Source organism: Tiliqua scincoides, chromosome 3 (genome assembly GCF_035046505.1).
Source record: "Tiliqua scincoides isolate rTilSci1 chromosome 3, rTilSci1.hap2, whole genome shotgun sequence".
In the NCBI taxonomy this organism is placed as follows: Eukaryota; Metazoa; Chordata; class Lepidosauria; order Squamata; family Scincidae; genus Tiliqua; species Tiliqua scincoides.
In genome coordinates this window covers 162,140,775-162,155,110 of record NC_089823.1, presented here as the reverse complement: position 1 = coordinate 162,155,110, position 14,336 = coordinate 162,140,775, and the positions used below count along the sequence as shown (strand labels likewise).

The 14,336-nt window shown below is 43.2% G+C and overlaps 1 protein-coding gene across 1 annotated transcript; it reads left to right on the top strand.

Moving 5' to 3' along the window:
* The first annotated feature begins 8,682 nt into the window (after window positions 1–8,682).
* PPP1R3C (protein phosphatase 1 regulatory subunit 3C) lies at window positions 8,683–13,754 on the top strand. The gene is made up of 2 exons (XM_066620413.1): window positions 8,683–8,962; window positions 11,063–13,754. Exon 2 carries the CDS (start codon window positions 11,064–11,066, stop codon window positions 12,009–12,011), a length of 948 nt encoding a protein of 315 aa, XP_066476510.1. The 5' UTR covers window positions 8,683–8,962; window position 11,063; the 3' UTR covers window positions 12,012–13,754.
* The last annotated feature ends 582 nt before the right edge of the window (window positions 13,755–14,336 follow it).

Here is a 14,336-nt window from a genome sequence, read left to right as displayed (position 1 = left end):
CACTGACACCAACAACCTGTCCTTAACGACCTCATGACCTTGCATCACCTGTTGGCTTGCCTTAAGTCAACCCTGGGAAGCTGCTTGTGGGTCAGTGAGTAATTTTCCCTATGATGGGAATTGCCAACAGGGATTTGATAAACACCTGCCAACAACATAATTGAGATCTTCTGCTTGTTCCATGTTTCCAAATAGATGCCCTATCATAAAAGCTCCTATCATGGACTGGATTTTGATAGTTGATTTGTGCCTCATTACCATCCAATGCTTCTATGACTCACTTTCAGAGGCTTTTTATATGTCATGTTTAAAGCAGTCACATTACCAGAGTGTGGCCAACAGCATGCTTCCTGAGCACAGAGCTCAGTGCAGCAGCAGGGAGGCTGTGAGTCTCCAGGACCCTCTGGGAGGCTTCACAACCCCCCCCCCCGGATGTGTGCATCCCCCTGGGTACCTACAGCACCACGATTGCTACAACACCGTCAGAGCAGACACACCCCACTCCCACCCTGCCCTCATCACCGCTTACATGGTTCCCAACTCCCTTGGAGGAGTTGGGAACCACTGGTCTAGAGTAGGGGTATCAAACTCTTTTCCTGCAGTGTGCCACCTGGCCATCAATGGATATCCTTGGACCTACACCAGCTATTTAGTAAGTCTGAAGAACCTCACAGGGCATGCCTGGATGGGAAAACGGGTGCAGATTAGTGCCACCGAAATCCACCTCCAAGCTTCCCCTTTCCCACTCCAGCCCCTGCCCTACACCTCCCCTGTACCACCCATGAACTTCCTCTGCCACCACCATTCCTGCTCAAGCATGGTGTCTGGGTCGGGCACACAAGGCTGACGGTCATACAAGGCCTCTGGCCATTTCCACTAGCAGTGTGCCTTTCACACCACTGTAACAGGGCTTAACAGGGCACTGTAACAGGGCCACAGCAGACTGCAAGATCTGCTGCCATAGGCGCTGTATAGAAATGTATAGAATTACCCAAACAATAAACTCATGTACCTGAGAATACTTTGTTTTTTGCCTGTTAGGAAAAAAAGAAGAAAAAAACAATGCTTAAAGCAGAAACCATCAATACCATATCAAGAAAATTTTTATTTGGGCTTCAGAACAGTCCTCCATACAGCATTAACAAAAACAGAAAAAATGATAAAAGAAAAAAGAACCCTCAATCCAATATGGTGACTGTACATTCCACAAGCAACAATCCATCTTTGAAAATTTCCAAAAAAGTAGAAAAAGAAATAATATATGCCTTTAGCTTAGGCCTCAAGAACCAGAAAAAGGCAGGTTCTACCCAAACCTTCACATTTCTCCTGTGTAGCTTTGCAACCAACCCACAGCAGCCCTTTTACAGTTTCTGTGTTTTGACTTTCTTTTCCATTCCACAAAAGCAGACAGAGCAATCAGGTCTGCTAGGAGAGAGGAGAAAAGATCTCTGGGATGAAGAGGTTGCTCACAGGATCAAAATCAGGGCGACATCAGAGTTAATTACTTCTAGTATCTTCTCCTCAAACTCCAGGTCAAATGGTCAGTAGAGGCAAGCAGGCACCCAACACCCACAAGCAAGAAAGCCCTGTATGCACCTCTTGTGAGAACTACCCCTGGGTGAAGAAATGCATCTTGAATTATATGTTTAATTATATTATACACAAGGTTTGTAATATCTTACCATAAAGAAAATCAAGTCATTATTCTAGAAGAGAAAATCATTTGTATGAATTCTTTCTGTTTTCTCCAAACATTCCCATTTTTCTATAGGAAAAACATTTTTTTAATGGCTTGGAAAAACTAACCCCCCCCCCCCGTCTCCCCAGTTAATTTCCAGCATTCACATTTCTAGGGAAGACATGCAGATTGTGTACTACAAATAAGAAACCACTCAGCATTCTGACCAGCCCTTTAAAGCAATTTTGTATTGCCAGGCTGGCTCTGGAGGGCACCAAAAGGGAAACTTGCAAAAGTAACACAAGAGAGCGTCACAACTAGAGACATTAAATGCTGCAGAAAGACAAATGTTGGCATGTTCTTTTTATGCTGGATGAAAGATGCAATCCCATCATCTGGAACAATCCATCATATTTACACAATCACATAGTTTAAAAATAACAATTTAAAAAACTCTGCAAACATGACCAGTGCCTTCCAGCGTACACGTTCTGCTTGCATGAAATGAAAGAATGGATGTGACAGCTGTTTGCTTAGTTGGGTAGAGAAAGAGCAGCTGAACTTTACTTCACTGACACATTTCTCACTCTCTGCTGGTTAGCAATGTTACATCCTGAATCCAAAGAAAAATGAACTTGCTCAGCAGCCTAATTTTTATAAGCTCTTTCCTCCAGGAAAAGAGTTGAACTGACCTAGATTTTTCCATGACAGACAGTCCTATGGTGTGATCCTAATAATGATTTTTGGGAAGTCAGATGATGTGATTTCAACGAGACCCATTTTCAAAATTAGTAGTGAGGATTGCAGCTCTAGCAATACAAGAAGTAAAAGCTTCTTAATACACACACACACTTAAATTCAATGGTATGAAACATGACTAAATATGCAAATATTTAACACCTCTTCATTCATTATGCACAAATAGTTGTGTGTGCATAAAATATACATATGAATGGGACAACATGATGGCAACATGTTTGCCACTCAATATTATATGGAGCGGTTCCTTAACCTGTGTATATCTTAGGAGCATCATAGGAATGAAATTACACCCTTGAATGTCTTTGGAGGACTGAATCCAAGATGTACAAATATATTTTGCACCCTTTTTATTTGTTTCTGTTTCAGAAAGTTGAGTGAAACTCAGTGGCAACTAGTTCTAGCCTTATTGCCAAGCAGCAAAGAGTAGTTCTTTAGACCAGTGGTTCCCAACCTGGGTTATGGGTACTCTCAGGGGTACTTACTAGGACCTTTAGGGGTTCTTGAAGAAGAATTGAATAATGGCAGAAAAAGGCAGATCTGTATAAGAATGTCTTGAGGGGCTATCATTAGAATGCCTTGCAGGGCTACAATTTATGGAAATGGTCTCCAAGGGGTACACAAGTGAAAAAACCACCGCTTTAGACCAAGAAAGATAGTTACAAGCATGCTAAGGGGTGGACCCCGACAGCTTGCTAGAACAGGATCCATTACATTCTTGCCACTGTCTTTTTAGAAACTGACCTCTTATGGACTTTTTGAAGAGTGTGTATTTGTGGGCCAAACTACACATTACATTGGAGCTCCATGATGGGAACACCAACGTAATTTTTTTTCTTGAAACAGCAACTGTGGGAAGTGACTGACTTGGACTGGAGCCAAAGCATGGTTGGGAGAGTTTTAACTTTCACTAACACAGTTTCCTCTGTGCCACACCCCTCTCCTAAATTTAAGTTAATTAAATTACACCCCTCCCCCAAAGTTGCTTTTGGAAGAGAGAACTCATAGGCATACATTTTGTTACAGAATGTCTTCCTCTCTGCACCTAATAGCAGCTGTGAGGTGCATGAAGGATTTGGATCAGGCATAAGAGCCCCCCACCTCTGATATTCAGGGACTCACATAGCACTGAAGCAGACTCCAGAAAAAAGGGTAGCTCCCTCCATACCTATATCTACTGCAAGCCATCAGTGCTGACCCATTAATCACTAAAGTGGCTGCCACTATAATATGTGGAGCAAGAAGAGTGGCCAGACCTGTTTTCCCCAAACTGTTTCTATCCTGTTAACCTCCCACTTGGACAGGGTAGGAGATGAGTACTGTGTGCAGTGGTGCTAGGGAAGAGGACTGGATCTCTCCAGCCTTCTCAATTCATCAAACTCGATGGGTTAATAACTAGTCTTATATAAAAGTGTTTTATAGTAATATTATGGATGTCTACAAATGAGCATGTCTGTCTGCCCCTTTGTCTTCTTGAATGACCTCTCTTGTCAGGTAGGACAGGTACCAACTAATTGGCAACAAATAAAACAAGTAAGGAATTTTGTGATGCAATTATATAAAGAATTTGGCCCTATGAGACCATTAATGGAATTCAAAAAATATTGTGTAGAAGAAAATAAACATAATAGAAAAGGATTAACTTCATTAATATATAGAAATATTATTGAGAGAGTATATGGAAAGGGTATGGGAGTTAAAATAGCTTGGGGAAAAAATCTGAATATTGACATATCAGAGGAAGTATGGATGGGAAAACGGACCAAATACCCCTATAAATCAATATCAGCTAGAACAAAAGAAATGGTTTTTAAGGTAGTTCATAGAGGGCATTTTTACCCCACAAAATTGCATAAAATTAATAGATATATCAGATATGAGTTGGAGGAATTGCGGAAGAAAGGGTACACTGGAACATATGTGGATTTTTTGTCCTAAAATAGAAAAATATTGGCAGGAAATAATTACATGGATAGGAGCTTTGACTAATCAAAAAATAATTGGGAATGAAACATTATTATTATTTTCATTATTCACTAGGGGAAATGAGAAGTTGACTAATAAATAATTAATTGCGAATCTTATTGGACTAGCAAGGTGTGAGATTGCAAAAAGCTGGAGAAATGCCCAAGTTCTTACATTACAGAGATTTCTGAATAGGACCTGGCAAATAGTTACGATGGAAAAATTGACCAATAAGGCCAGATTATATAGAGGAGAAATAAATGATCAATTTATGAAAATATGGCAGCCTTTGTTAACATATAGTGTTGAGTTGGATAGGAAGAACAATGTGGAAAGTGGTCTGGATTGTTGGTCTTTAATTTTTTAGGTAATATTTTATACAAAATTGTTGCCTTGGGAGATCAAGGCATTTTTCTTTCACTTTGAACTTGGGTTCTCAGTTATGTTAATGTATACTAAACCTCTTGTTCTCCTGACTGTTTTGGGAAGTCTTATGGGTCTTATGGGTTTATGGGAAAAATGGGTCTTCAGTCAGTGATTAGTGCTTTCTGCTGGAATGCCAATATCTTGAATTAGGAAAAAAGAGTATTGTGGAAACTGAAGAACCTATCTATATGGTCACCCTAAATAGATTCCTTTTGTTCTAATTACAAAATGCTGCACTTGATGCTTAAAATAAAATATTTTAAAAAGTCAGGTAGGACAGGTACCAGCAGAAAGGAGAGAGGAACAGGGAAGTAACGCACTGATTTGGGTGAACCTGATGTAAACTTTTCATCTTGGAAAGGGCCTCTGAAAGTTCTCTTTCAGTAGGAAGAACAGTAAGGAACTGATTATCTCTCCGTTAATGGTAATTATGAATAGTTCAGTCCTCTCCATGTGCTCTTCCTTCATTTTCTGGTTAAGAAATTCAGAACTCATAATGCTGTGTAGAGTTTAAATATTCCCATCATATTGTGGGCATCATGCTAATTATAAGGTGAAAAGATCAAAGAATGGCATTCCAATCCTATTCATTTCTACTTGAAACCCCCACTTATTTAAGTTGGGCTGAAAAGAAATTCAAGTAAATGTTCTCAGAAGATGATGGTTAAAAAAAACAAAACAAAAAGATGTAGGAATTAGTATTGCAACCATATACGTTTCACTATATGAATACTGCTGTATTCTGCTTCTCTCATGCAGTTTCCTGACTGTGACTTCCAGAGGGAATGACTTTGCTAATGCACATCTTCTCCAAATTATAACCTTAATACACCATTGATGTGATTCACTAAGCATTTAAGTGAATGTGATTGCATTTAACCTGACCAGTGGCCTCATCACCTTAAAATCAATAACACCAAGGTGACTCAAGTGCAAAAATGCCATATTTGAAATCATAGCATAAAAGGGTGGCTGAACCCTAGAAATTTTAAATCTGAACTCACTTATACAGTTTAACAAAACACTGTAATTCACTAACAATTCTTTCCAAAGTTGAAACAGTAATGATGGTAACCTTTTCCTTTTCTCCTTGAAAGATGTGTTGGGCTCTTAAGGGTCGCATGACAACAGAAATTCAAGAGATATGGTTGTGCCTTCATCCCTGTACCTGTTCAATTTTGGCTCTATGCAGTTCTGAAAGGTGTATTTGAAAGTTAATTCCAAGGAAACACAATCTCTGCAAGTAGTGTTGGGAAATGAGCTCTGTCTGAAATCTTCAAGAGCTGCTGCCACTCTCAGCATAGATGGATCAATAACTCAGTACAAGGCCTCCTTCATATGTTGATAGGTTGTAAGTTTGCTGGCTCATTATTGTTAATGGGATCTCTCACTACAGGTTTTACATTAATGTTTCCTTAAGGACAAAGGATGGACTCCAAAATATTTATTGGTTAAGATTACTTATATCTTGCCTTTCTAGTTTGACTTTTGAACACCAAGCCCATGTCACAATGTCTCCCTCCTCCTGCTATTTGCAAAAATATTAAAGATATGCATATCACCATCATCATGCATAGCTTTGTCCTGAGAAACCACACCTGGCAGGGTTGAATATGGAGGTGAGCTGGCTGAAGGGGAAGTGCCTTAGGAATGTAGGGCCTCTCTCCACAGGTCTGATGCAAGCAAGACAGGAGATATGCTGCCTTTTAGGAGTGTCTTTCTGCTGCTTTCTGACTTTCATACTCACTGCTTACATATTGTTACATGTTGAAGACACCGTTCATCTCCGGTACTTTCTCATTGCTCACCACTCAGGAAAGTAAGGGTCTCTAATAATAGGCAGTGAATGTAGGCTCTCTCTTGATGAATGCCAAAGACTCCAACAGTTGCTACTGCTGACCACTCATCTTGAGGTCAATGCTGTTTTCAGGACAGCAGCATTGCCAGATGGGATAGAACAGTCATTATGCACAGTTTCACTATACCTCTCCACAGCAAAGACAAAGGGAATGCCCAAAGTCTTTCCTCCAACAGTCTACTCAGGTGGTATCACTCTATCATGAACATGGTGCATGCATCTTGCATCCTGATCCCAATCCAGAGAGCTTTTGTTGCTACTTCTGCTTATTCCCTGTGGTTACACACACACTCTCTCTCTCTCTCTCACACACACACACACACACACACACACACACACCGGGAAAGAAGGCACAGGGCCCTCCAAATGCCCAGCTGTGCAGACCACAAGGGAAACCCACACAGCGTGCCTGGTTGACAGCAGTGACTAGGTGTGATTCCTGCTGTTTCTCTGTGAGGTTGCTAACTTACTTGTCAAGACAGGCCCCTGCAGCTTTGCAAAGTCCATGACAGGCAGTCACACTGCAGGTCACAGGCACCTGCCACTTTTCTGCCGGTCATGCAACTTGCAAAGCCACAAGCACTCTACTGGGGTGAGATGGTTGGCATTCCCCCTCCCCCATGTAAGTTTCTATGCCAGACATTCTTATATCTCTGATGCTGTTTAATAAAGGCTTTGATTGGATCACACTGGCTATTGTGTTAGCAGACAAGGATCCCTTCCCCACTCCCTAGTTGTTTCTCATCTTAGGGTAGGACTGCACCGGAGGGGCTCCTCTGCTCCCAGGGCTCAAGGTCTGCATTGTTCCCACTCTTACTCCTTGGGTTCTTACTCCTGGAGATTCTTCAAGGCTCCAAGGGTTTCCCTTGTGGTCTGCGCAGCTGAACATTTGGAGGGCTCTGTGTCTTCATCAAGGCTTGTTCACTGCTGCTGTGATGAATGAAATTGTCTATTAGAGAGAGGAGGAGAGGTAGCATGATAACAACTGTGCTTGGAGGATAGGAATAATAGCTGCTGCCAGCAATAATGCAAGCTGTGTGTGTGTGCCTAGCTGGTTGGGCTGAAGCAAATGGAAGAACCAGTATCACAAGCCAGCCGAGTGATTGCATTGCTGCCTCTGATAGTGCATGCGCTATAGTCACCCTGTGCCAGATGTGTCTGTGGGATTTCCCAGCCCGTTTCAGTGAGATGGCAGGTCTCAGGTTTGAGCCTGTTGCCTCCCCTGGGTGGAATGTTTGCTCCTGCACTCTGCCAGCATTGCACAGGCAGGCTCCGTGTTCCTGGGGCACATGGCTGGGTGGGGTGGGGGCCATGTTTCAATAGGGGCTCTTTTCTTCTCTCCTGCTGTGACAGTGGTTAGAAAGCATCCTTGTAGCAGAGGCACAATATATCAAGAAGGCACTTTTGGTTACAGGGTTGCCTGGAGTGGCCTTTTGGACTCAGGGCCCAATCCTATCCAGGGATGTGCGGTGGGTGGGGAAGCAGGTGAGGCAGAGCCTCCCCACCAGAGTCCTTCAAAAAGCACCCAAGCACCCACAACCCACAAGCAGAGCGTGGGCACCTCACACGGCAGAGGTGCTTTTCGAAGGAATCCGGGGGGGGGGAGGCTCTGCCTGCCCACCCACTGCACACCCCTGATCCTATCCAACTTTCCAATGCCAAGACGGCCGCAATGCAGCTCCAAGGAAAGCGAATAAATGTTCCCTGACCTCGAAGAGGCCCCATGACTGCTGCCCCACCGCAGGATGCAGCACACGCCCCCACTGGTAGGGCTACATAGGAGTGGGCTTATTCTGCCAGTGCTTCCACCGTGAAGCCCTACGAGCAGCTGGGCGGTCGGCAGGGGCTGACCTTGAGGCGAGCCAGAGGAGCCAGGGCAGGCAGGCCGCCGTGTCAACAGAGCGGCATGCTCGCGCCCATCCCACAGGCGGCGCAGCGATCACGTTCCCCCAGGCCGGCGCTGATTGCTTGGCAGGCGCGTGGCTTGCGCGGGGATTGGTCGCCCCTCCGCTTTCACGTGGAGAGGGCAGCGCGGCGTGCCATAAGCGGCCCCGGCGAGCTGGCGCGGGGCTCAGTCTGCATGGGGGAGGCTGCGACGGAGCGGAGCGGGGGCGTGCGCCTGCCAAAGGTTTGTGCTGAGTAATTCCTCCGCCTGCTTGGCCAGGCGCAGGCGGGAGCCTCGGCTGCGCTCTTGCTCACAGCTTTCCCTGCAGCTTGACGCTCTCCTCCTCCTCCTCCTCGGGGCTGGTTTGTTCTGTTTAACGCAGTCACAGCAGGTAAGCTTCAGGCAGGGATCAAATAGATCACCCTGGTTGATCCCCAGAGGCGTCTGTGCAGGTGACAGGCAGTCCCTTCTGCTCCAGTCATTGGGTGCATGCTTGCTTGCTTTCAGGCAGAGGCTGCAGTCCTAGCCACACTTTCCTGGGAGGAAGCGCTATTAACTGTAATGGGACTAACTTATGAGTAGACATGCATAGGATTGGGCTCTGTCTGCAATCCTAGTCACACTTTCCTGGGAGTAAGGCCCATTGACTATAATGGGACTTCTGAGTAGACGTGCAAAGGATTGTACTCTGAATTCGTTGGGTGGAACGCATGGGTTTGGGGATCTTTAGACTGTAATAGGAATTTGGGTGGTGACTGAGGCTGCAGTCCTTTCCACACTTCCCTGGGAGTAAGCCCCATTGACTACAATGGGATTTACTTCTGAGTAGACACACATAGGCTTGGGCTCTCAGGCTTCAATCTTAGCCACACTTTCCTGGGAGTAAGCCCCATTGACTCTAATGAGACTGCCTTCTGAGTAGACATGCATAGGATTGGGCTCTGAGTGCTCAGCTGTGTGCATGTCTACTCAGGAGTAAGTCCCATTGTGTTCAATGGGAAAACATTCTCAGGAAAGCATGGTTAGGATTGCAGCCTGAAACACTTCTGCAGCTGGATACAGCGTTTGATCGGAAATGCAGAGCTACTAGCTATTACAGGAGGCTGTATTCTGACTAAGCATCTTTGGAAGGCTGCTTTTTTCTTTTTTAAGGAAGCTAATTCTCAGGTTTTGTACCTCACTTCTGTTTAAAAAGGTGTAGATGTACTTGTAATGCTGTTTACTGGCACCTCTAAGATTGTTGTTCTGCGGTTTAAGGTTTACTAGCTTCCTAGTTAATTGTTAATTTATTGCTGTGTCTGTATTTAGCATAATTACAGTAGTTTCCATACCGAAAGACCTACCTTCTGGGTCACTTTTGAAAGTAAAGGGTCTCAGAATGATGAATGCAACCATTGAGTTCTGAATCTTGTAAAATCAGAGAACTGTGAAAAGATGGGAGGGCAGAGAAAAGGAACTGGCCTGTTTTTTATTCCTCCTTTCCTTCTCCTCCTCCTCATAAACTTGTCAGAATGGAAGACTGCTAAATTCCTAGCATGACCCTGAAGTTAAAACCAAAAAGTCTGTGTGGTTTCTTCCTCTCCCAAAAGTTAAAGTGGCTGTACTTGAGTCTTGCTCCCCCCCATTGTAGAAATATCCAAATTTGCTGGCCCTTACAGTTGATCAGCACACACTTTCGCTGAAATTGTGTCTATAGTGGTGAAAAAGTTGTCTGCCTCAAAAGGCAAACCAGCTATTTTTTACTGGTTACTCAAAGTGGTAACCACCACGTTACCACTTTGAGTAACGTGGTGCCTATTAAAACTCTGTATTACTTTAAGATTATCCTAGGAAACCATAATTAGCAACAATGAAATGTACTGGGAAAATAGTGGTAGTGGTTGGCTACCTTTGTGTCATTGAAGCACCAGTTCACATGATAATCTGCCTCTAAAAATGTGTAGAATTGGTAATTCCAGCAATTTTGACAACTGTATTTGACCTAGATATGGATTAATAGTATTTAGCTCATAGTCATAAAACATGATCAGTAGCATGTAAGGTTGATCAAGGCAGCCAAAGACATATTCCACCAAGGGGAAGCAAAAGCAGAGTTCTTGCAAAGTGCTCATGAGCACCAATCTTTATCCATAAGATAAAGGTGCTTCCCTCTAGTTGTTGCTTGTGTTTTCTGAGCAATGATTGCCTTCTAAATGTGGAGGTAGGAATTGTGAGGGACTCAGCTGAATACAAACTCAGCTGACTCGAAATGCAATGTGGAATTCATTCAGGGGTTTTGAATGGGGTGTGCTGCTGTTTCATCAGCCCTGCTACTGGTTGCCAGTCACATTCCGGCTAAACTTGCTGATGACTGAATTATTTAAAGCCTTCCAGCCAGTGCATCATGAATTATGAAGGAGAGTGAGCGTAGCTGGAGAGCATTTGCAGAGAGTTTCCTCCAGTACACAGCCAAGTAGAAAAGAAACCTAACTGGTTTGTGCTTGCATTTCAGAATGATACAAGTCTTAGACCCAAGGCCTCTATCCAATCCCATCATGCCTGTTGATGTAGCCATGAGAATATGCTTAGCCCGTTCACCACCTGTGAAGAGTTTTCTCAACCCACTTCAAGAATATCAAAGAAGAAACTTTGTTGATCGATTTAAGCCTCTCCGACCATGCCTCAATGTGAAACGTGAGACCGAATCTCCAAGTAGTGACTGGAAGCACTCTGCCAGCCGAGCCAAGAAGAGGGTCGTCTTTGCAGACTCCAAAGGCCTCTCTCTGACCGCCATTCATGTCTTTTCTGAATTCCAGGATAATTCTGCATGGGATCTTCAGTTTGACTTGTTAGACCTTGAAGACATAACCGCTGGCCTAAAACTGCACGAAGAAAAAAACTTGATTCTGGGTTTCATTCAGCCTTCAGCTGATTACTTAGACTTCCGGAACCACTTACAGAAAAACTACGTATGTCTTGAGAACTGCACCCTCCAAGAAAGGGCTCTGTCAGGGACTGTGAAAGTGAAAAATATGAGCTTTGAGAAGAACGTACGAGTTCGGATCACTTGTGATTCGTGGAAAACCTATTCTGACACTGATTGCACCTACATGAACAATGTGTATGGCGACTCAGACAATGATACCTTTGCTTTTGCTATTGATCTGCCTCCAGCCATTCCCGTTGAAGAAAAGATTGAGTTCTGTGTGTATTACCAAAGCGGTGAGCACATCTTCTGGGACAATAATGATGGGCAGAACTACAAGATTGTCCATGCAGAATGGAAGTCAGATGGAGTCCAAGCACCAGCATTGCCCAGGAAAGACTGCACAATTCTCAAATCTTCAAGAAAAGCACCTGGAATGGGCTGTGAACAACTGGGCAGCCCTCGGATATCCAGTGGCCTTTTCACTGAATGGCGAAGCTGGGGCAGAATCGAAAGCTCCTCTCCATATTGGTGAATGAAATAAAATCACTGAGACATCTGCTGTCAGCAGTTGATCATGCAGTAAAAACAAACCTCCTAAAAGGATTTGCTGACTTAAAAAACAAAACTGTGACTGCTAACTTCATAAACTGTTTTTTTAAACTACCAGCTACTCTTGACATGAGTGAAAAGATAAATGCAATGAGAATATCATAGACATGAAACATGTGGCCAGTATACCTGACCTTGTTTCTACTGTTCATTTGCCTTAAATAAGGGGATGAGAGAGGGGGAATGTTAGGAAGAAATGTTGTGTGGTTGCTGTTTTGGAAGCTGTGATTGTACAGAGGATGTTGTGTAGAGAAACACATACAAAAAAATTGTGCCTGCTCGAAGATATAGTGAAGACTGAGAGGGATGCTGAACTGCTAAACCTGAGGCTAAACCAGACTTGATAATAAAAGAACTGTGTTCTAGGATTGCGTTATAGAAGTGTCTGTTTCAGCAGGAATAAAGTAGAGATGAGAGAAGGGAAAGAGGTATTGCGTGCTGAATTAGAGGGGGGGAAATAAAGTTTGTGGAACTTTTGAAATCCCATGAGAAATTCTTCAGGTAATTTGTAAAGAGCAATAAGAAAATTCAACTAAAAACCTGTAGTCTTTCTATTCTAATTGAAATAATTAATTTTCACAAATAGAGAGATTGAAATAGGGTTGTCACCTTTGTATCCCAAAGGAGAAATTATGCCTTTAGAAGCTGGATTGCTGGATTGCAGGTGCAGCTTTCTCTATCAGTTGTCGTATTGTATGAGGAAAAGCTGCACCGATGTTAATGTTATGTCTGTCAGACTTTTGTGTGTGTGTGCATGTGGAGAAGGCAAGAGGAAGGTGACAACCACTGAATGAGCAAAATAAAGGTCTGGGAAGTGTGTGCATAAATAAACCCCTGCATAGTTGTTCACTTGTTGTATAGTGAAAACAACTAATTATGCTTTTATAAAACACTTGTGCAAACACTTCACAGGTAGATTTCTATCCTATGCGTACACAGGCTAATCTTTAAATATAATCCCATAGGTGCCCCCAGATTACACCTAAATTTTGTATTGAGAGAGACTGAGTCTCTTGTGACATGCCTTAATCTGTAGTCAGTGGTTGTTTTGCTGCTCTTGCCTTGTTAAAAGTTTGTGTCTGCTCTCCTGTTGTTTGTTGTTGCAGAATTTAGTAATAGTTATCTTTAAAACAGCTCTTCACAACAGTGAAATAAACCTAAGCAATAAAAGTCCTTCATATTGGAGGGGTGATATGTAGCTGCACTTCTCAAGCCAGTCAGTTTTAAAATGACAAGCATATGCATCTTGCACATAAATAGAAAGTTTTTTGTTCATTTTCTCATACCTCATTCTTCTTCCATAGCTTTTTACAGATGCAGAAAGCTTTGTGAGTGTTCGTTACTTTCTAATTGCTGTATAGTGTTAATTTTCCTCAGATATATCACGTTTTGTAAATAATCGTGTGGACTGTAATGTTGACACAGACTGTATAGGACAAAGCCAATTGAGATGAGACTGTGCACAAATCTTTATGTACACTTGTATGTCTTGTGGTGATGCTGTTCATGGAAGATGCAAATTGCAACGTTCATGGTGTTGCACCAGTGCGGAAATGGAATTTGCATTGTGAAAAAAAGGGAAAAGCCTCTCCACTTAACTTTTTTCTACTGTATCGCACAACTGTGTAAACAATTCACTTTAAAAATAAAATGTGTGTTTTGATAATTGTGTTGATCTCCTCTCTTTGGGTGGAAGAGGGCTAAGAGCTGGGATTCACATATTGTTCACTTATTGTGGCACCAGGGAGAAGAGAGCAGGATATCTTGCCAACTGCTGCTGGCCATATCTAATGCCCTTTTCATCTCCTTCCTGAACTCCATCATCTGCTGATGTCTATCTGTGCTGGCCAGGAGGGAATACTTAAAAGCTGCTCAGCAACTGGCTGACTATGCAGTGAACTTTCAAACTATCTGTTTCTGGCTAGAACATAATCTCTCAACTGTCTCTTTGTCATGCTCTTAGAGACCCAAAGAGCGGTATGTGAGACAGAACAAGCACTGTATTAAGAAATGGACCCCAAGATAGGGATTTGTAGATAAAGGAGGGATACTGTAAAGATGAGGGTGGGCTTGGTTCATGTACAGAGTGAGTGGCAGAGTAAGATTTGCAGGGAAGGCAGCACCCAATAGCTTTGATCCTGTGCCTCCTCTCCACTTCTTAACTGTAAACAAACACTGGGCTCAGGTTGGCCAGAATTTGCAGGGCTGTGTGACCTGCTGAAGGGTGCGAGGATACTCGGGTTGCTGC